The 24187-nt window shown below is 40.6% G+C and overlaps 1 protein-coding gene across 1 annotated transcript in view; it reads left to right on the top strand.

The window, feature by feature from the left end:
• lrba (LPS-responsive vesicle trafficking, beach and anchor containing) overlaps positions 1 to 24187 on the top strand; it is an 866835-nt gene that overhangs the window by 67285 nt on the left and 775363 nt on the right. Inside the window, exons 13-15 of the mRNA XM_060827381.1 lie at positions 14407 to 14559; positions 19268 to 19436; positions 22276 to 22355. Of these exons, the coding sequence (XP_060683364.1) occupies positions 14407 to 14559; positions 19268 to 19436; positions 22276 to 22355 (402 nt within the window). The remainder of the gene's footprint in view (positions 1 to 14406; positions 14560 to 19267; positions 19437 to 22275; positions 22356 to 24187) is intronic.

The following is a 24187-nucleotide window of genomic DNA, read 5'->3' as shown; positions in this document are numbered from 1 at the left end:
GCAAGTAACAGCAAATTTGTGTACAGTAGTGTGTCAAAACAGAAGGTGATAACTGACCAGATAATTGGTTGAGATAGAAAATTACCAATTAATTTACTAAAATTCAGTGAATTTAGAAAAGGTTCTATCAGAGTGAAAAGTAGTAAGTAATAACCCCTTTATTCAAGAAGGGAGTGAGGCAGAAAACAGGGAGCTATGGATAAGTTAGCTTGATGCCTGTTGTGGGGAAAGTTTAGAATTTAACATTAGGGAGGTGAAAACAGGACACCTGGAGAGACGCAAGGTAATTGGGAAGACTGCGTGGTTTTGTGAAAGAAAAATAATGTTTAACCTATTTTTTCAAATGCCCTGAGGGAATAATGTGTACTGTGACTAAAGGGAAGCCTATCGAGGCACTATACTTGGATTTCTAGAAGGCATTTGACAATGGGCCACATAAAAGCTTATTGCATAAAGGAACTTGGTGTAGTGGTTAAAGTACTGACATGGATCAATGATTAGCTGGTTGGTAGAAAGCAGAGAATGCATAAATGTGTCGTTTTTCAGATTGATAGGATAAGATGAATGGGATCCCATAGAGCTCTCAATGTTTTACAATTTAGATCAATGATGTAATTGACAATGGCTAAGTCTGCTGGTCTTACAAAGATAGGTCAGAATGCATATTGTGAAGATGACATAACCTGTGTTGATTTGGCTCCTTGTTAAGGGAGTGGGTAAAGATCTGGCAGATGAACTATGAACTATGGTATGGGGAAAAATGTAAAGTTGATGACTTTGGCAGGAAGAATACAAAATGAATATTGTTTAAGTGGAAAATGGCAACAGAATTCCAAGTTGGAGAAAGACCTAGGTATTGTTGTGCATGAATCGCAAAGAGTCATTAAGACAGCTAATGGAAGCACTCCTTTATTTTGAGAGGAGTTGATCATAAAAGTAAGGACCTCATGATTCAGCTATATAGGGCATTGGTAAGTCGACATCTCAAGTACTTGCACAGTTTTGATCATCATAATTATGGTAGCATGTAAATGCGTTGGAGGAAGTTTAGAGTTGGTCTAATAAAATGGTTGGAGGAATGACTGAAGAGGTTGGTCTTGTTTAGACCATAAGACCAGAAGACAAATGAGTGGAAGTAAGGCCATTCGGCCCATCGAGTCCACTCCACCATTCAATCATGGCTGATGGGCATTTCAGCTCCACTAAACCAGCATTCTCCCCGTAGCCCTTAATTGCTTGTGACATCAAGAATTTATCAATCTCTGCCTTGAAGATATTTGGCATCCCGGCCTCCACTGCACTCTGCAGCAATGAATTCCACAGGCCCACCACTCACTGGCTGAAGAAATGTCTCCGCATTTCTGTTCTGAATTGACCCCCTCTAATTCTAAGGCTGTATCCACAGGTCCTAGTCTCCTCGCCTAACGGAAACAATTTCCTAGCGTCCATCCTTTCCAAGCCATGTATTATCTTGTAAGTTTCTATTAGATCCCCCCTTAATCTTCTAAACTCTAATGAATACAATCCCAGCATCCTCAGCCATTCATCGTATGTTAGACCTACCATTCCAAGGATCATCCATGTGAATCTCCGCTGGACATGCTCCAGTGCCAGTATGTCCTTCCTGAGGTGTGGGGACCAAAACTGGACACAGTACTCCAAATGAGGCCAAACCAGAGCTTTATAAAGTCTTGGTAGCACAACGGTGCTTTTATATTCCAATCCTCTTGAGATAAATGATGACATTGCATTCGCTTTCTTAATCATGGACTCAGCTTGTATGTTTCCCTTTAGAGAATCCTCGACTAGCACTCCCAGATCCCTTTGTACTTTGGGTTTACGAATTTTCTCACCGTTTAGAAAGTAGTCCATGCTTGTATTCTTTTTTCCAAAGTGCAAGACCTCACATTGAATTCCATCAGCCATTTCCTGGACCACTCTCCCAAACTGTCTAGATCCTTCTACAGCCTCCCCACTTCCTCAGTACTACCTGCCTGTCCACCTAACTTTGTCTCATCGGCATACTTTGCTAGAATGCCCCCAGTCCCTTCATCCACATCATTAATATGTAACGTGAACAGCTGCGGCCCCAACCCTGGACCCTGCGGGACTCTGCTTGTCACCGGCTGCCATTCCGAAAAAGAACCTTTTATCCCAACTCTCTGCCTTCTGTCAGACAGCCAGTCCTCAATCCATACCAGTAGCTCACCTTGAACACCATGGGCCCTCACCTTGCTCAGCAGCCTCCCGTGTGGCAGCTTATCAAAGGCCTTTTGGAAGTCTCGATAGACCATATCCACTAGGTTTCCCTGGTCTAATCTACTTGTCACCTCTTCAAAGAATTCCAACAGGTTTATCAGGCATGACCTCGCCTTACTAAATCTATGTTGACTTGTTTTAATCTGACTCTGCTCTTTGAAGAATTTAGAAACCTCATCCTTAATGATGGATTCTAGAATTTTACCAACAACCGAGGTTAGGCTAATTGGCCTATTATTTTCCATCTTTTGTCTTGATCCTTTCTTGAACAAGGGGGTTACAACAGTGATCTTACAATCATCCGGGACTTTCCCTGACTCCAGTGACTTTTGAAAGATTCCAACAATTGAGTTGGAATTTCCTCAGCCACCTCCCTCAGAACCCTCGGATGTAGCCCATCGGGGCCAGGATATTTATCAATTTTAAGACCTTTTAACTTTTAGAACATAGAAAAATACAGCACAGTACAGGCCCTTCGGCCCTCGATGTTGCGCCGATCCAAGCCCACCTAACCTACACTAGCCCACTTTCCTCCATATGCCTATCCAATGCCTGTTTAAATGCCCATAAAGAGGGAGATCCACCACTGTTACTGGCAGGGCATTCCATGAACTCACGACTCGCTGAGTAAAGAATCCACCCCTAACATCAGTCCTATACCTACCACCCCTTAATTTAAAGCTATGCCCCCTCGTAATATCTGACTCCATACGTGGAAAAAGGTTCTCGTGGTCAACCCCATCTAAACCCCTAATCATCTTGTACACCTCTATCAAGTCACCCCTAAACCTCCTTTTCTCCAATGAAAACAGCCCCAAGCACCTCAGCCTTTCCTTATACGATCTTCCTGCCATACCAGGCAACATCCTGGTAAACCTCCTTTGCACCTGTTCCAGTGTCTCCACATCCTTCCTATAGTATGGCGACCAAAACTGCACACAATACTCCAGATGTGGCCACACCAGAGTCTTATACAACTGCAACATGACCTCAGGACTCCGGAACTCAATTCCTCTACCAATAAAAGCCAGTACGCCATATGCCTTCTCCACAGCACTATTTACCTGGGTGGCAACTTTCAGAAATCTGTGTACATGGACACCAAGATCCCACTGCTCATCCACACTACCAAGTATCCGACCATTAGCCCAATACTCCATCTTCTTGTTACTCTTACCAAAGTGAATCACGTCACACTTAGCAACATTGAACTCCATTTGCCACCTTTCTGCCCAGCTCTGCAGCTTATCTATATCCCGTTGTAACCTGCCACATCCTTCCTCACTGTCAACAACTCCACCGACCTTCGTATCATCCGCAAACTTGCTCACCCAACCTTCTAGCCCCTCCTCCAGGTCATTTATAAAAATGACAAACAGCAATGGTCCCAGAACAGATCCTTGTGGAACACCGCTGGTAACTGCACTCCAAGATGAACCTTTACCATCAACTACTACCCTCTGTCGTCTTCCAGCCAGTCAATTCCTAATCCAAACCTCCAACTCCCCCTCAATGCCATACCTCTGTATTTTTTGCAGTAGCCTACCATGGGGAACCTTATCAAACGCCTTACTAAAATCCATATACACCACATCAACCGCTTTACCCTCGTCCACCTCCTTAGTCACCTTCTCAAAGAATTCAATAAGGTTTGTGAGGCACGACCTACCCTTCACAAAACCATGCTGACTATCCTTGATCACATCATTCCTATCCAGATGTTCATAAATCCTATCCCTTACAGTTGTCTCTAAGACTTTGCCCACAACAGAGGTAAGACTCACTGGCCTATAGTTACTAGGGTTATCCCTACTCCCCTTCTTGAACAAGGGAACCACATTTGCTATCCTCCAGTCTTCTGGCACTATTCCTGTAGACAACAAGGACATAAAAATCAAGGCCAATGGCTCTGCAATCTCCTCCCTTGCTTCCTAGAGAATCCTAGGATAAATGCCATCAGGCCCAGGGGACTTATCTATATTCACCCTTTCCAGAATTTCCAACACCTCTTCCCTACATATCACAAAGCCATCCATTCTAATTAATTGTGACTCAATATTCGCATCGGCAACAATGTCCTGTTCCTGAGTGAATACTGATGAAAAGTATTCATTCAGTGTCTCTCCAATTTCTTCAGCCTCCACACGCAACTTCCCACTACTATCCTTGACTGGATCTCTTCCTACCCTAGTCATTCTTTTATTCCTGACATACCTATAGAAAGCCTTTGGGTTTTCCCTAATCCTACCAGCCAAGGACTTCTCATGTCCCCTCCTTGCTGCTCTTAGTTCTCTCTTTAGATCCTTCCTGGCTACCTTATAACTCTCAATTGCCCCAATTGAACGTTCACGCCTCATCTTTACATAGGCCACCCTCTTCCCTTTAACAAGGGATTCCAAATCCTTATTAGACCACGGCTCCCTCACACAACCCTTTCCTCCCTGCCTGACAGGTACATACTTATCAAGGACACACAATAGTTGCTCCTTGAACAAGCTCCACATATCGATTGCACCCTTCCCTTGAAGCCTACTTTTCCAAGCCACACATCCTAAGTCATGCCTCACCGCATCATAATTTCCCTGCCCCCAGCTATAACTCTTGCCCTGTAGTGCACACTTATCCCTCTCCATCACTAGAATAAAAGTCACCGAATTGTGGTCACTGTCCCCAAAGTGCTCACCTACCTCCAATTCTAACACCTGCCCTGGTTCGTTACTCAGAACCAAATCCAGTATGGCCTCACCTCTTTTTGGCCTGTCTACATATTGTTTCAGGAAACCCTCCTGCACACATTGGACAAACACTGACCCATCTAACGTACTCGAGCTATAGCTTAAAGTCCCCCATAACAACCACCCTATTACTTTCACTCTTCTCCTGAATCATCCTCGCAATCCTTTCTTCTACGTTTCTAGGACTATTAGGAGGCCTGTAGAAAACTCCTAACAGGGTGACCTCACCTTTCCTATTTCTAAGCACAGCCCAAACTACCTCAGATGGCGAGTCTTCATCCATCGTCCTTTCCACCGCTGTAATACTATCTTTGACAGGCAATGCCACACTTACCCCTCTTTTACCCCCACCTTTGACCCAACTAAAACATTTAAACCCTGGAACTTGCAACAACCCATCCTGTCCCTGTTCTACCCATGTCTCCGTAATAGCACAACATCGAACTCCCAGGTGCAAACCCACGCTACAAGTTCACCTACCTTATTTCGTATACTTCTCGCATTGAAGTCTACACACTTCAAGCCACCTTCCTGTTTACAGACACCCTCCTTCGAGATTGATGCCATGTTCCTAACCTCCCTACGCTCCAGGTCCTGCAGCCTAAAGCTACAGTCTAGGTTCCCATGCCCCTGCAGAGTTAGTTTAAACCCCCCGAAAGAGCACTAGCAAACCTTCCCCCAAGGATACTGGTGCCCCTCAGGTTCATTCTGTAGACCATTCTGTTTATAGAGGTCCCACCTTCCCCAGAAAGAACCCCAGTTATCCGCAGGGTGTCTCTGCACTGGCTGCTTCCTCCCAGTCCCCCTGACTGTCACCCATCTGTCTGCAATCTTTGGAGTTACTACTTCCCTAAAGCTCCGATCTATGACCCCCTCTGCCTCCCGAATGATCCTAAGTCCATCCAACTCCAGCTCCAGTTCCCTAACACGGTCTTGGAGATGGGTGCACTTCCTGCAAGTGTAGTCAGCAGGGACGACCATGGCATCCCTCAGCTCAAACATGTTGCAAGAGGAACATTCCACTGCCTTCACTGCCATCCCTCTAAAAGTAGCCTTTAAAAAAAAACTAAGTCTAAACACTAGAATAAGCAAAATGAAGCACTTACCTTCTTACCACAACGGGTCTTATTATTAGGTTAGAGGAGGAGGGTGGGTGGGAGGCTCTACCTCTGTAGTGCCTCGGGTTCCTCTCCTGTGCGCCTTTATAGGAAAACAACTTATCCAGGTAAGCTTGCGCTACACCAGCTTCTGGATCCGCTCCGCGCTTATTTTAAAAAAAAACTTTCAAATTTAAACTCTTAAACAAACGTCACCGAGCCTTCAAACAGCCACTGCAAACTCTCTGCTGAGAGAGTGAGCTAGCACTTTCTCTTTTGTAATGGCAACCATACTCAACTCAGCCCCCTGACTCCCTTTAATTGTTGGGATATTACTCATGTCTTCCACTGTGAAGACTGACGCAAAGTACTTGTTAAGTTCTCCTGCTATTTCCTTATCTCCCATCATTAGGCTTCCAGCATCAGTTTGAAGTGGCCCAATGTCTACTTTTGTCTGTCGTTTGTTTCTTATGTATTGAAAGAAACTTTTGCTATCATTTCTAATATTGCTGGCTAGCCTACCTTCATATTTGATCCTCTCCTTCCTTATTTCTCTCTTTGTTATCCTCTGTTTGTTTTTGTAGCCTTCCCAATCTTCTGATTTCCCACTGCTCTTGGCCACTTTATAGGATCTCTCTTTTTCTTTAATACATTTCTTGACTTCCTTTGTTAGCCATGGCTGTCGAATCCCTCCCCGGATAATCTTTCTTTTCTTGGGAATGAACCTCTGTCCATGTCCTCAATTATACCCACAAACTCCTGCCATTTTTGCTGTACTGTCTTCCCCGCTAGGCTGTGCTTCCAGTCTATTTTCGTCAGTTCCTCTCTCATGCCCTCACAATTTCCTTTATTTAACTGTAACACCGTTACATCCGATTTTGCCTTCTCTCTTTCAAACTGCAGACTGAACTCTACCATATTATGATCGCTGCTTCCTGAGTGTTCCCTTACTTTAAGATTTTTTATCAAGTCTGGTTCACTACATAGCACTTGGTCCAGAATAGCCTGCTCCCATGTGGGCTCCAAGACAAGCTGTTCCAAAAAGCCATCCTGTAAGCATTCCATGAATTCCCTTTCTTTGGATCCACCGGCAACATTATTTACCCAGTCCACCTACATATTGAAGTCTCCCATGATCACCGTGACCTTGCCTTTCTGACATGCCTTCTCTATTTCCCAGTACATATTGCGCCCCTGGTCCTGACCACTGTTAGGAGGTCTGTACATAACTCCCATTATGGTTTTTTTTGCCTTTGTGGTTCCTCAATTCCACCCACACAGACTCCACATCATCCGACACTATGTCATTTAGTGCCATAGATTTAATTTTGTTCTGAACTAACAAGGCAACCCCACCCCCTCTGCCGACCTCCCTGTCTTTTCGATAAGTTGAAAATCCTTGGATGTTTAACTGCCAGTCCTGACCCCCCCCCCCGTAACCACGTCTCTGTGATGCCTACCACATCATAATCATTCACTATGATCTGTGCCATTAGTTTATCTGCTTTGTTACAAATGCTACGAGCATTCAGGTAAAGTGCCTTAATGCTAACTTTCTTATCATTAAAGATATTGGGTCATAAGATGTCCAAAGTTATCCTTCATTATTGCTGCATTCCCAATCTGCCTCGAGTTTAAATCCGCCTGCACATATGCTATCCTGTTGCTTATCTTTCCATTTAACTCCATACTCCCTGTCGCTTTCACTTTCCCCCCCCCCCCCCCCCCCCCCGCCAAACTCAGAAGTCTAAAGTCCTACTGACCACACTATTTATCGTCTTCACTAGAACATTGGTACCTGATCGGTTCAGGTGGAGACCGCCCCAACTATACAGATCCCCTCGGTTCCAAAACTGATACCAATGCCCTATGAAGTGGAATCCCTCTTTCCCACACCAATCCCTTATCCCTATGCCAATTGGCACGTGGCTCGGGCAGTAATCTAGAGATTATGACCCTTGAGGACCTGTACTTCAATTTCCTTCCTAGTGCTTGATAACAGGCCCTCCACCCTAGCTTTGCCTATGTTGTTAGTCCCAACGTGGATCACAACAACTAGATTCTCCTCCTCCTGCTCCAATATCCTTTCAAGCCGGTCGGAGATGTCCCGGGCAGGCAACACACCATGCGAGACTCCCGATCTGGCTTGCAAAGAATACTATCTGTCCCCCTAATTATAGAATCCCCTATTACAGCTACTTGTCTTTTTGCTCCCCCCTCTTGAATGGCCACCTCCACCATGGTGTTGTGGTCAGCTGGCTCATCCTGTCCAGAGCCCTTTTCCTCATCTGCACAGGGAGCAAGAATCTCATACCTGTTGGACAAGGTCAAGGGTTGAGGTTCCCCCTACCTGCCTCACTTAAAGTCACACTCTGATGTCCCTGATCACTAACTGAATGTGAATTACTTAATCTCCCAGGTGTTTCTGCCTCCTGAAACAAAGCGTCCAGGTAACTCTTCCCCCTCCCGGATGTGCCACAGTGTTTGAAGCTCAGATTCCAGATCATCAACTGTGATCCAGAGTTCTTCCAGCAACCAACACTTGCTGCAGATGTGGTCACCGCCATTCACAATGGGATCAGCCAGCTCCCACATCATACAGCTACAGCACATCACCTGCCCAGCCATCTCTGCTTAGTTAATTGCTTTATTACTTTGTGCAGGTTTGAGTTAAAGTAATTTCTGATACCTCTATGCTCTAGTCTTTTTCTAAAAACCAATTAATAGATAAACAAAAAAAGTAAATTTTTAACCAGTCACTGATTAAAACAAAATTAGAAAATCCTTACCTTAAAAAAACCAGAGTACTTATTAAGGAGGTTAGAGGAGGAGGGCGGGTGGGAGACACTACAGTTGTAGAGTCTCAGTTTTAGCCGCCTTCCTGATTTATATACTCACTGCTTTCCTTCCCGGCTGCCCCTCTGGTCGTTGTCACTTCCCCCTGCCGCTCCCGCTCTTTCTCTGAAGAAAATAAAACACCGCTGCCCACTACCGGTACGTAATTTTAAAACAAACTGTCTTACCTTAGCTGTAGTCTTCCGGGTTTGTTTAAACTCAGCTGCTGCTCGCACTCAAAATGACTGTTGGCGTCGAAGGGTGAGTATTTATACTCACTACTTTCCTTCCCGGCTGCCCCTCTGGTCGTCGTCATTTTCCCCTGCTGCTCCTGCTCTTTCTGTGAAGAAAAAAAAACACCGCTGTCCGCTATCGGTAAGTAATTTTAAAACAAACTGTCTTACCTTAGCTCTAGTCTTCTGGGTTTGTTTAAACTCAGCTGCTGCTTGCATTTAGAAGAGTGAGGGTGATTTAACTGAGCTTGTCAGGTCTTGAATGGTTAACGAGTTTTGAAAAGATTTGTAGCTCAGTTTGAGGTTCTGGATGTGAGTTTGCTCACTGAGTTGGAAGGTTCTGTTTCAGATGTTTTGTATCATCAGTGAGCCTCTGGTAAAGCACTGGTGTTATGTCCTACTTTCTATTTATGTGTTTAGGTTTCTTTAGGTGTTTGGTGATCTCATTTCCAGTTCTTTTTCCTCAGAGGATGGTAGATGGGGTCCAAATCAATGTGTTTGTTGATGGAGTTCCAGTTGGAATGCCACACTTCTAGGAATTCTCGTGCGTGCCTCTGTCCGGCTTGTCCTAGGATGGATGTGTTGCCCCAGTCAAAAGGGTGTTCTTCCTCATCTATATGTAAGGATACTAGTGAGAGTGGGTCATGTCTTTTTGTGGCTAGTTGATGTTCATGTATCTTGTGGCTGGTTTTCTGCCTGTTGGTCCAATGTAGTGTTTGTTACAGTTCATGCAAGGTATTTTGTAAATGACATTAGTTTTGCTTGTCATCTGTATAGGCTCCTTCGAGTTCATTAGCTGCTGTTTTAGTGTATTGGTGTGTTTGTGGGCATCCATGATGCCAAGAGGTCTGCGTAATCTGGCAGTCATTTCCAAGCTGCCTTCGATGCAGGGGAGCATGGCTAGGGTTTCTCGGCTTGTTTTGTCTGCTTGTTTCGGTTTGTTGCTGAGAAATTGGCAGACTGTCTTTATTGGGTACCCTTTCTTCAGGAAAATGCTGCACAGGTGATTTTCTTCTGCTCTTCATAGTTCCTTTGTGCTGCAGTATGTGGTGACACATTGAAATAATGACCTAATGCAGCTTTGTTTGTGGGTGTTGGGATGATTGGTTCTGTAGTTCAGTGTTTTGTTTGTATGTGTTGTTTTCCTGTAGACACTGGTTTGAAGCTCCCTACTGACAAGTTAGCTGTACTGTGATGTCTAGGAATGGCAGTTTGTTATTTTCTTCCTCCTAAGTGAGCTTTATGCCAGTAAGGGTATTTTTGATGACCTTGAAAGTTTTCTCTCATTTTTTTCTTCAGTGATGACAAAGGTGTCATCTACGTAGCGGACCCAAAGTTTGGTTTGGATGATTGGGAGAGCTGTTGTTCGAGTTTCTGCATTACCGTTTCTGCCGGGAGTCCTGATTTGAGTGATCCGATGGGTGTTCTGTTGATTTGCTTGTAGGTCTTGTTATTGAAAGTGAATGGATAGTGAGGTATAGGTCTACTAGTTTGGCAATGCTGTCTTTGCTGATGAAGTTGGAAATATCTACTGTTTGTGTCTTTGTTCCTTCTAATAGTGTAGTCAGTGTTTCTTTGGCCAGGTTGATGATGATGTGAATAAGGCTGTTACATCAAAGGAGATCATTATTTCATCCTCTTCTAGTTGGTGCCTTTGGTGTTCAGGAATTATTAGGTGGAGTGAATTGAGTGGTGTGAGTCCTCTACTAGGTGTTTCAGTCTTTTTGTGAGTTTTATGGCTAGCCTGTATATTGGTGTTCCAGGGAGAGACTATGGGTTTGGGGAGGGGGCTCAGTCTCACTACTAGAGCGAACTGTCAGTGGGCAACTTCAAGCCAGTGTCTATAAGAAAATGTCACGTATGGCCCAAATACTGAACTACAGAAGCAATCATCCCAACACCCACAGACGAAGCTGCATTAGGACATTAATTCAATGAGCCACCATGCACTGTGTAAGGGACCTGCAGCATTGATGAAGCCACCCATGTCTTTCTGCCACAGCCCACCCCTATCAGTTGAATGGGATTGACACAGCGAGCACTTGCTAAGTCCACTCCCCGTTCGGGAGGCTAGGCAGCAACAGCACAGTACGCGCGCCTTTGCCTCAACGTTTCTTCTCCCCCCCCCCCCCCAACCCATCTATTATATCCCCACAACCACATTCTCCAACCCCCCCACCCCCCACCCCCCCCCTCCGAATGGACACCAACAGTAAGTCTGCCTTTGAGGGGGGAGGGGGTGGGGAGATGAGTCTCAAAATAGCACACCCAAAGGTGCGCACACGCAACTTTTAACTGCAACATTTTGACAAGTTCCCTCTTTGCCCTGTACAGGGCAATGTTGGAGAGGAATATCTGGGGAGCGGGGAGTTTAGGGTACATACCTGTGTAGAACTCCAGGGAAAGTGTTGGGCGAGAGAGAGCGCAGGCGGTCAATAATTTGGAGATGGTGCCTGGGCTCCCATGACGTCCAGGACTGTTCTCGGTAGCATTTCAGCCGAGTTCATTTTTAACTATTATGAGGAAAAGACACTATCGGTGTTGAAGCACCTCTTTGATGTAATGTTTCTATTGGGACCTTGAGATCATCTTCGGATAATCCGAAATTTGGATAATTGAGGTTCCTCTGTAAACACAGTCTGCCGATTTCTCAGCAGCAAACCGAAACAAGCAGACAAAACAAGCCGAGAAACCCTAGCCATGCTCCCCTGCATCGAAGGCAGCTTGGAAATGACTGCCAGATTACGCAGACCTCTTGGCATCATGGATGCCCACAAACCCACCAACACACTAAAACAGCAGCTAATGAACTTGAAGGAGCATATAGAGATGACAAGCAAAATTAATGTCATTTACAAAATACCTTGCATGAACTGTAACAAACACTACACTGGACCAATAGGCAGAAAACCAGCCACAAGATACATGAACACCAACTAGCCACAAAAAGACATGACCCACTCTCACTAGTATCCTTACATATAGATGAGGAAAGACACCACTTTGACTGGGACAACACATCCATCCTAGGACAAACCAAACAGAGACATGCATGAGAATTCCTAGAAATGTGGCTTTCTAGCTGGAACTCTATCAACAAACACACTGATTTGGATTCCATTTACCGTCCTCTGAGAGAAAGAACCAGAAATGACATCACCCAACGCCCAAAGAAACCTAAACACAGAAAGTAGGACATAACACTACTGCATCACCAGAGGCTCACTGAACATGTTACCCAGTATGGTGACAAAACATTTGAAACCAAACCTTCCAGCTCAGCGAAGAAACTCTCATCCAGATTCTGAATGGCTTTCACAAGCTGGACATGGAAAGGATATTTTCTCTTGTGGAGTGAGTCCATAACTAGGGTGCACTTTTAAAATTGGAGATTTTCACTTTCAGAAAAGAAATGAGGTGAAATATTTTCTGAGTTTTGTATATTTGGAACTCTGCTTCAGAATGAGATGGAGACAGGGTCATTAATATTTTTAATATGCTGATAATTTACATTCTTGTTAGACAAGGGAATCAAAAGTTATTACTGGTAGATAGGAATGTGAAAACAGAGCAGAATGGCATGCTGCTGCTGCTTGTCTGTAAGAATCAGGTGAACTCTCGAGGTGTCTTTGAATTGTGCAATGAAATCTTTTACCTCTATCCATGAGCAGATGCTAATTTCAGTTTTCTGTCTGCTCTGAAAGTCTCTCTTGGTATTTCATACAAGTGTCATGTTAATTTTCTGCTAAATTCTCTGCTGTTGGGTTTAAACGCTTCACTTGCAGATTAGTGTATATGTTAGCAATTTTATCTAAACAAAGGACATGTAAGATGCCAAATATAAATTTTTAATAAATGTTAAAAATGCAGGCTTTACTGGTGAAAATATTATTCCTGTTTTAGTATTTTGAAATGAAATGGTAGCAATGACTATTAGACAGTGTTGTGCTGAAATTTGTCATATTTACGTGAGATCTGAAATTACTCAATACCCATTTTCATCTTTAAATCCCAGTCCCCCCAGCCCTTCATCCCAATCATCATAAATAATACCTTTTCTTAGCTGCTTTCAGTTGTAAAGAAGGATCACTGGACTTGAAATGATACTGCTGTCTCAGCATAGTTGCTGCCATCTGGCAATTTCTGTTTTTGTTTGTTTCAAGAATACTGAAACTGTTGGACAATTGCAAGGGCTAAGGCTTCTCCATTGCTACCTTCTGGATTTTTATAGTTCTCTGTAGTTATCTGAAGTAGTTTAATAGTTAGCCATAAATTTAACATAATACGTAATCTTTTTAGCACTAGATTAAGTTTACAACACTTGAGGGGGACAAAATTTTAATGCACACAATTGATCACTTATTTGCTTCTCTCTATTTATTTCTCTTCTGCAGCAAATTTGTACCTGCACAAAATTCCAAAGTTAGCACTAATATTTCCGTGCTCTGCTCTTAACATTTTGTGCTCTCGCTCTCGTTTTATCCACTATAGACCATGTCAGTGTAAGCTAGCTGAAACTGTTAGCTTGGTGGAATGCTCCACCTAGTGGTCTGGATAAAAATTGAAGTGCATTCAACATCTGGAGCAATCTAGAGGATATACATCTGTGTCAACACCTTAGTCAGCGACCTTGTATGGTCAGCAATTGTGCCTATGTGAATTTTGAATCAATTTGGATAAATTGGAAAGCACTGCCTGTTGTCAACTGTCACACCAGTTCTGTTCAGTTATGATTGATTTATTTTGATCTATTTTCACTTGTGATCAAACATTGCACTATCTGGGCATGTTACTAAATAACAATAATTTTGATACTGTTTCATACATCTAAAATTTTAATCCTTTGAATATCTACTGTACAAATTTGTGTGTCACATTTTTAGTGCTTTGAATGACTCTGAGATTGTTGCTTATAGTTTTGAAAACAATGCATTTAAACCAAGATGTTACATTTAGTACAGGCTTACAAGGTGTTTTGTGCTCCATTTTTTGAAACATTTATAACTCTTCTAAAAGGAGTAATTAATGCTTCTGTATTGCATGCATTTATAAAAATGTACTCAAGAAAACAAATTACTGTAAAAACAGTAGTTTTTTTATTCCTTACGTTAAAACCTAGCTTATTGTTTTGGTTAGTGAATAAGAAATGAGATGAATTGATGTACTCCATGGGCAAATGCATTTTAATGTATCACTATTTAAATTACTTGAATATCTGAATAACTGCAATCCATGTTTTTCTTGTAGTCTTCCAAAGTTCATATCACCGGAGCTGTTTTGGAACTCTGTTTGGCATTTGCCAAATACCTGAGTAATTTGCAGAATGGTGGTCCTCTACTCAAACAGTTATGTGACCACATTCTTCTGAATCCTGCCATATGGATACATGCTCCAGCCAAGGTGAACATGTACTTTTTCAGTTCTTAAAATAAAAACATATCTGAATTTAAAAATATTTCCAATATACTGCAAAGATTTAGCGTGAAGTTAGCTAACACAATTTATGAGCACATCCCTTTGCTTCAAGATGTTGAGAACAAATAGTGTATTATTTCAATTAATTAAAATAATTCATGTCAATTATGCTTATAATCTGAGAACTAAAGGTTGGAATAAAATTGTATAGTTTCCTCTTCTACAGGTTTGTAGCAGAAATAATCCCTAGTTTCTGTGTATGATTTGAACTGGATTCATTTGACGTTTTGACCAAATGAGTCAAATTAAGTTGTACATAATAATTTAAATTAGGTATATTACTAAATGAAAACAGCTTTTAAACTCAGCTGAGTTGAGTATATTTTTGATTGACAAGGGAGCTCGGGGCTATGAGGGAGGCTTAGAGAGTCAACAGTTTTGGGGTGATATGCTGATATTTACCTTAAAATATTAGAAATTGGAACAGGTTGAAGTTGTTCTGCCTCATATGCCTCGTCAAGAAGCTAGTAGTTGACCTGACTATGTCCTTAACTCTAATTCCTTGTTTATACCTCTGCCACCATAGCATTCACTTGTCCGACTTGGCTTGAACATATATAGTGACCGGCTGTCACTGCTAACTAGGCAAGGCAATTCCAAGTATCAGTTTATTGAGAAGAAATTTCTTCTTTATCTGTTTATGTTTGCCTAAATCGTAGAAGATGATACAAAGCAGAAGTAGTAGGAAACCAAGAATCTAATGAGTGAAAAATTTGATTGATTACTATGAATAAAAGTTCCGAACTGGAGAAATGAAGACAACCAAAGGCCAACGAATCTCTTTAACTTGATGACTATTACCATGGTTTTCCAAAAGAGCCACAAAAATAGTGAAAGCATTCTTAATAATCATATAAAATTTATTGGATTCTGAAATGTCCTGGTGAATTGCAAGGTTACAATTTTATGATATGAGGTCTCAGCTACCTGTAATCTATGTAAGTGTATTCAAGATTGCTGGAAAATCAAAACCAGATAGGGAAGTAAGTTGAGAACGCAAAGGGTATGGGCAGATTAAGTGAGTGGCCCAGAAGGACATTGTAAGGTCGTTCATTTCAGAAGATGCAAGAGAAAAGGAAATTATTTTTTTAAACTGAGAGAAGCTATTGAAGCAAAGAACTTGTGTTGTTTCAAAAAATGCATCTGTTGAAGCTTTTCACCTTATACTCAGCAGGACATTGGCAAGACTACCAATGCAAAGGGGCATAACAATTTATACAATGTGAGAAGAAAATGATGATTGATTGACAACCTTACAAAATAGACAATGGCACATTCTCTGGTTCTTTTCTTAGGGTAAACCAATCATCAGAATCCAACCGCCTGGTTTAAACAAAGCTTAGCAGTTAAGTGACAGCCATTAGCTAACTGGTGCATTCTCCATAGCAGTGCCACTCAAGTAAGAATTCTGTTGCCAATCAAATCAACACTCTTCTCCTATAGTAGAACATCTCATTGATTTTTTTTGTGAATGTTCTTATAAATATAAGTTGAAGAGCTTAAACAAAATGCCTGCTTGGAGCATTTAACTGAAATTTTGAGTCTGAGAAGGATTTGAGTATCCTTGTTAATGAAGCACATGATAACAAGCATATAGGAGGGCAAGTGGCATGTAAAGCTTTGGATTATAAAAGTAAAGGACCCTTACTGCATTTATATACAGAGCTCTGGTGGAAGACCACACTGAGTACTGTGAACAGTTTAGATTTCAAAAGCTAAATAGGGTTATATGTTGTGATTGTAACAAGGTCACCCAGGTAAACCTCATGGGATATGAGTTCCCTGATTGGAGCTGATAATCCTGTCCAATCAGGGAGCCCGGACTGACAGGTAAGAACATCAGTGTCAGACATCCTGTTCACTGAGCTGGATCAGTGTCAAGGACTTTCCACTTGTCACCAATTCACCCATTATTTACTGGATGCCAGCCTCGAGTTATTTCAGGTTACATTTGCTTTGAGAGGAGCACAACCAGGATTGATTCCTATGGGGTGTGATTTGCTTTATGGTGAAGATCTGAGTAGAATAGGTCAATACTTCTCTGGATTTTGAAGAATGAGTGGTGATGTTACAGAAATATAAAATTTTTGAGACGTCAATATATATTCTTAGAAGCTACTTTCCCAGGTTTAAAACTGTAGAACAACAGATTGAGGTCAGCATTTGCAATTGGGAATGAGATGCAAAGAAATTTATTGATTTGATGTGTGTAAATATCTAGAATTCTGCACCCTGGAAGTTCATAGGAGCTCAGGCTAGGTATATTTGAGCTGAGGCAAGTAAATTTGGATTTGAAGAGAATGCAGGGATATTGGAATCTACTGGGAAAGTGAAGATGAGATCAACATTAGCCCTATCATACAGGGTGTCAGAACAACTTAAGGGAAAATGTAGGTTGCTCCTGCTCATTTTAAGTTCTTATTTTCTTAAGCATTGATCTTTCAACCTCTGAAACAATCTCATTTCTCAGTTATTAAACATAGCCACAGCAGGCTATTCTGCTGCTCATAATGTCATCTTCACTAAATGCACACAAAGCGTTGTTGTCATGTTACTCCTTTTGGAAGTGCTGAAAGAGCACACAATCTGATTTTCTTTCCTCTATCTAACTTGGGCACAAGGGTATTTGTGATTTCTTTCCTGTCTTCATGGGTGTGAACTACTAAGTCAATGATGTGTTAAGGACTGAAACATTGATTTGAGCCACGAGGGAATGTTATCAAGATGAAAACAGTGGTCTGAGTTTGGTCAAATGATTGACTATAAAATTCCTGTTACTACTAAATTCCAGTAAAGTTGATTGTTTTTAGGCATACAATTTTCTCTGACTAGGAAAACTGACAGAACATACTCTCAGGTCTTTCTAGCTTTTGAACTGATACATTTCAATTGTCCAACAGAAACAACCATGTTAATGGAAATCCTTAATGCAATATCTGTTGCATTCTTCCATTGAAGGAACTGTCTCTTTCTGCTAACTCAACGCAAAGTGAGATTAAGAGCTTGTTATAGGCAAAAGCATGGAGATAGCCTGTTTGTTTACCCCTTTGACAATTAAATGTGGAAACTGATCATTGTCATTTCAAGCTTTTAAGTAAAAGCTTTTAACTTGGAATATTGAGAGACTGTTAATGTCCTCTTGATATGTTTTGTTCTCCTACTTTATAATTTTTCCCCCTATTAATTTTTATAATTCTTATCTCAACTTGCATATGAAACTTATTAAAATTAGAGGATAGTACTCTGATTCTGCCAACAAATATATCTTTTTATCAAGAATCATGGCCCTGATTTGTGTCCCATTGACAGCTGACCCCAGACTTTGAGTATAGCCATACTGTATTCTGAACTAGTGTTGATGTTCTCTGTGTGTCATTGTGGGATCTACAGAACGAGGAAGAATGTGGTCGAGCCTAAATTCAATTTAAATAATGTAAAGAGCAGTCTAAAGAAAGATGGGCTTATGAAAGAAATAAAAAAACCGAAGATAAGTTAAAACATTCATTTTTTTTTCAAATAAAAATGCAAACACTACTTCGCTTCTGAGGAAACCAAGACTTAACACATGTGGAATTGAATTTTCAGAACCATAGAGGTTCTTGAAGTGGAGGTGCTGGTGTTGGACTGGGGTGGACAAAGTTTAAAATTACACAACACCCAGGTTGTAGTCCAGCAGGTTTATTTGCAAGTACTAGCTTTCGGACTGTAGCTCCTTTTATCAGGTAACTAGTAGGGTAGGTAATAAGACACAATTTGTGGCAAAAGATCAGAGTGTCAAGCACCTGATATGATATATTGAACACACCGAGATTACTGTTAGGTCTTAAACAGCAATCTAGTGTGGTCAATATATTAGTTGCATGATATGATGATCTTTTTGCTATAAATTCTATGTCTTATGATCCTCCCCCATCAGTTAACTGATGAAAGAGCAGTGCTTCTTTTAACTTGGCTCTTGAATGCACTAGTCTGAATATTTTCTGGCAATTTTAGAGTTATTAGTAAGAAAACCAAGTTCATACCATTCAGTTGATTTTAGCTCAATTAGTCTGCAAGGACTGTAAATGACACCCTGTGTCAAGGGCATCTCAGACAGCAACTTCTGGATTCCATGTTTAAATATTCTGCAATTTTCTGTCTGACCTGCTTTATTGTAATGGACTATTAATTGCATTATGATGAAGTTAGCTAAATATTGATGTTGATGATTTTGAATTGCAGACTTGGATGTTGCAATAATCAAAATATTAAAAGCCAGTGAATAGTTGGAATTGAGCAGTTGCCAGATTTCACAAAAATAGCCTTCAGGGTTATAGTTTCAAGAAGAGAAATTCATAGTCCCATAAAATTTCATAAACCAAACCAAAGTAAAAACAGAATAAGAAATGTTTATAGTTCAGTGTTTGGGAACTAATCTTTCCCTGAACTGATGTCTGTCTTTGTCGTTGTGAACTCCTTAAGGCATTTCAATTCTCAAATGTTAATTGAAAGGAATTGCAATATGAACATTTGTATTCGATTTGTAACTGAATGCAGAGGTTATCACTTGGTTGTTCAGGTCTTGACTGCAGAATCTTAATTGTTCGATATTGGTACAAATCTGTGGTTTTTGTTCTTCTTCACTTGAAAACAGGTTCAGTTGCAGCTCTACACCTACTTGTCCACCGAGTTTATCAGTACAGCCACCATTTATAATGCAGTACGACGAGTTGGTACTGTGCTGCAGATAATGCATACCCTTAAATACTATTATTGGGTAGTGAATCCTCAGGATCGCAGTGGAGTTGTTCCCAAAGGCCTGGGTAAGCAAACCTTGAAGTGATTAATGAAATAAAACATTAGATTGTGTTGCTTATTTTGTTCTGCAACTCCAGTTGTAGCTCATAAATAATGAAATATGTTGCATCTGAGGCAACCATTTTTATCTGATTTGGCATCACTGAAGATGCTGATACATGAAGTCACTTCAGAGCAGGTGCAACCAGAAATTTATAGCACCATAAAAAGAAAGAAATCTTATTTGGGAGTTATAGCAGATATTTTCTTTTAAAAGGTTCTAATATATTGATAAATATTATTTTTGCAAAAGGTATAGTAAGTCTAGACAGAATTGAAGTGTGAAGAAAGGAACATAAGAGGCGATCTTGTGGGTGTGAAAACTATTTGAGTTAGAAGCTGTAATTTGTTGTTTTATGCCGTGATATCTGAACTGATGGCCCAAAGACTCAATCCAGACTTTCTGAACATAACTCTGCATAAGCATTAGCTTCAGTAAGGAAACGTTTTACATGCAGTTATCATCAAATGATTGATTTTACACATATATCAGATCTGTAATGGAGAAAAAGTCACGAGATAAGTTTTTAATATAAGACAGCATTGAAGGGATGAAACATTGACTGTAAATTGGCCTGAACTGTTAACTGTAGGAAGTATTGACTGTAACATAAATGAACTAGAATGTCAGTTTCAACAGGACCTAGGCTAACAGGATGACAGACGAGCAGCAGATAGAATTTAAAGCAGAAATGTGAGGTGGTGCTATTTGGTAGAAAGGATAGAGGCAATTTAGACAAAGCCACATGTTTCTAAAGTGTGCAGAGATCAGGAGGGACCTGAAGGTACATTGGCATACATCTTTGAAAGTTATTAAAAAGGTGGTTTGCAAAGCATTTGGAACCTTAGGCTTCATAAATTAAGGTATTGAATACAAAGACAGATATTTTATGGAGAACATTTTATAAGACTCTGGTTAGGCCACAGCAACAGTGTCATTTTCTTGTTAGTGAACTCAAGAACAGTTGTGAAAGGGTTCACAGAAGATTTGCAGAAAGGTTTCAGTGATGAGGCAGTTTAGCTACAAAGTTAGACTGGGGAGCCTGGGGTTGTTCTTCCAGCGTATACACCAATTTTTGCTCGCTACTATCATTTCTGAGGAAGTGTCATGGGATTCAAATAGTTAACTCCACAGATGCTGCCAGACGACCTGTGTTTCTCCAGCAATTTTTGTTTTTGTCAGATTTCCAGCATTTGCAGTTCTTTGTTTTATTGTAATCCAGTGGACTGGTTAAGCTATTAAAGAAAAATGACACCACAAAAAAAAAGAGAAATAAGGGAGAAGTGACAATCGGAGATGCTGTTTTAATGATGGGTACAGTACAATACACTTTGTTCCTTAAAGTCATTGACATAGACTGTAGCTAGTTGAGCTTCCTGTGGTATTTGTCTAGTGACATTTAGCCAACCTGAAAAGGAACCTTTTGCTCTGATCCTCTGTTTCCTAATAGCCAGTCCTCTATTCATGTTAATATATTATCTTCCAACACACACACTTCTTTTCTTTTGTAGTGAAGTGGCATCTTATTGTATGCCATTGGCTATCCAAATTTATTACATCAATGAGTTCCCCTTTAATGACTCCCTCTAGTTACATTTTGAAAGAAGTTTAATAAAGTTATCCAGTGCGATTTTCCATTGGCAAAAGGAATATTTTGAAGTTGTCTGATTTGTGTTATGTTCTGCTGCTACTTGCTTAATAACAGATTCCAACATATCCTAGTGATAGGCTAAAGTTTCCTGCTTTCTGTCTCTCTGCTTTCTTGAATAGAGGTGTTAGACTTCTGGCAATTCAGTATATTTCACATTTTGAAAAATGACAGTTAATGCATCCATTATCTCTCCAGTCACTTATTTTAAGGCTCTAACCAGCAGGCCATTGGGTCCAGCTGTTAGTCCTGTTCGTTTCCCTATACTTTTTCTTGTATTGCCATGTTTGTTTTAAGTCACTCTGTTTCTGTTATTAATTTTCTATAATTCCTAACTTGCTATTTTTAAATGTTGTTTTCCATGAATCAGATGCAAAATATTTGCATGAAGTCGGATGCAAAATACTGATTGAAAGTATTGCCATTTCCAATTATTAATTCCCCAGTCTCATCATCTAAGGGACTAACATTTTCTTTAGTAACTCTCTTCCTTTTTATAGTTTTGTGAAGGTCATTGCTGCCTGTTTTTATATTTCACGTTACTTTGCTTACATAGTATAATTTTTCCCTTCTTTAGGTCTTTTTGTCATCCTTTGCTGAGTTCTTAAGTTTTTCTAGTACTGTGTTCTGCGATTGATCTTCACAGCATTGCATGCATTTTTTTTCAATCTGGTATCATCCTTAATTTCCTTAGTTTGCCACTGATGGTTCACCTTTCTTGGATATATATTTGTTCAGAGTTATGAAATAATTCTATAAATGTACAAAATTTGTTCTCTACCATTTCACGGTTTATTCTTTTTTTCCCAATCCCCTGTAGTCAACTCAATTGTTATTTAAGTACAGGATATTAGTTTTAGAGTCAACTTTCTCCCTCCTCAAACTGAGTATACAATTCATTTGTGTTATGGTCACTCTTGCCTAGATTAGTTTGGATTTACCTGACATGTAAATGGTGGACTTTGTGTACTCGGATAAACATTTTTAACTTTTGAGATGTCTTTGAGAATTGATTTCCAGTGCAGCATCCCAGTGAGAAATGATGCTTACTGTAACTTTTTTTGTGTGGTTTTCTGAGGAAGCTTCATCAACATTGATCATTATTTTTAAAGACGTGCTTGAATGTAATCTTACGATATTGCTTTTCCCTTTCCAGATGGGCTCAGGCCAAACCAAAAAGAGATCCTCTCCTTACGGGCTCTTTTACTATTGTTTGTGAAACAATTGATAATGAAGGTGAGAATCTGAAATGTAAAAATGTTATGCCATACTTGCCATGAAAAATGGATCTGTATGTAGATCTTGTCATGTAGTCATTTGTACTTCCTTTGGAAGATGTACTTTTCTTTTGAGTCTTTATTAAATTTCAAGAAATTATGTAAGATTGAATCATACATAGAAAAGTCATTTTAGTTCATCAAATCTGCACTGTCAAAGCTATACTAAATTTACAAACCTTTCTAGGTTTGACATTTCAAGTGCTTGTCCAGGTGTTTGTTAAAGGTTGAGCGATTTCTCCTCTAAACAACTCTGCCGAGCAGTGTGTTCCAGAAACCCGTCACTCTGTGGGTGAAAAGATTTTTCCTCAAATCCCCTCTAAACCTTCTGCCTTTCACCTTAAAATTATGCCCTCTTGTTACTGACAGTCCAACTAAAGGCAACAGCTGATTACTATCCATCCTGTCCATGTTCTTCATAATCTCATATGTGTCAAACTAGGCCCCTCTCAACCTTCTCTGCTCTCAAGAAAACAATCCAAGCATATCCAGCCTGTCATTATAGCTAACATGCTACATCCCAGGTAACTTCCTGGTAAATCCCCTCTGCACGCCCTCCAATGAATTCATATCCTTCCTATATTGCATGAGCAGAACTGCAAACAATACATTCACTGTGGCCTAACTAAAATATTGTTCAGTTCCAACATAACCTGTCTGCTTTTGTAATCGGTGTTCATTGCATCTGATATTGTCTTGCAGTATTCTTAACCATGATGACCTTTTTCCATTTAGTGCAGGTGTGGGTGGAAGGTTTTTGTATATAAAGTATGTTATCTTGAATATTGATATATCCCTTTTTTGAGTAAGGAAGTTGTAATTTGATTAATGGACTTTCACTGTCAGGATATTACTCAAAACAAGAAGTTAGATGTTGTAATGCGAAGTGACCTGAGCCAGATGATACTAAAATGGGGAAATGTGAGCAGGGCGTAGTTATCATAATGAAGTAATAATTGAAGCGGATATACAGCAGAATGACTTAAGTAAGTTAACAAACAGTGAAATTCACAACTGATCTTGGAGGAACTGTTTGGGTGAAATCACAGCACAGAATTAGATATATGAATAGTTTTAAGTGTGGCCTACAGAAAGTCTGCAGTAGTGAGTAGAGTGGGTTCTTTCTTGATTATGTTTTTTGAGATATGTCTCTTGATTAACCTTAAACTATTAATTTAACCTGGAGCAGTGTTTTGTCAAGGAATGAGGTGTTGTTTTCTGGGTTTTTGTAGATTGTGAAGGAGCAAAGATGGCCTTTCGTAAAGTGATATATGCTTCTTGTCAGATGTGGGAGTTTAAAGAGAGTTTATAGGGTTACTGTGGGTTATATCTGCAATAAATGCAGTTGGTTGAGAATTCTATTAGATCGAATAGATTGGTTGGAGAGACAATTAGAGGCAGTGGCGAATTTGCAACAGCAATGGTATTTGATGGATGGCAGTTATAGGAAGGGAGAAAAGTCGCAGACACAGTCACAGATGGGTTAACTTCAGGAAAGGTAACTGAGGTAGGCAGTTAGTGCAGGAGTATTCTGTGGCTATCCCCATAGCCACCTATGAGGATGTCACTAGAAAGGGGATGAAACGTTTGCAACATAAACTCCCAGCTCGGCGAATAGAACCACAACAACGAGCACCTGAGCTACAAATCTTCTCCCAAACTTTATCTCCATATTTCAAACAAGTATGCTGTTTTGGAAAGTGTTGGGGTTGATCGATTCACAGGGGACTGTAGCACAAACAGTCAAGTTTCTGGTATTGAGACTGGCTCTAATGCAATGAGGGGTACATC

This window comes from Hemiscyllium ocellatum, chromosome 1 (assembly GCF_020745735.1).
Source record: "Hemiscyllium ocellatum isolate sHemOce1 chromosome 1, sHemOce1.pat.X.cur, whole genome shotgun sequence".
Taxonomy (NCBI): domain Eukaryota; kingdom Metazoa; phylum Chordata; class Chondrichthyes; order Orectolobiformes; family Hemiscylliidae; genus Hemiscyllium; species Hemiscyllium ocellatum.
This window is presented reverse-complemented; position numbering and strand designations above follow the sequence as displayed.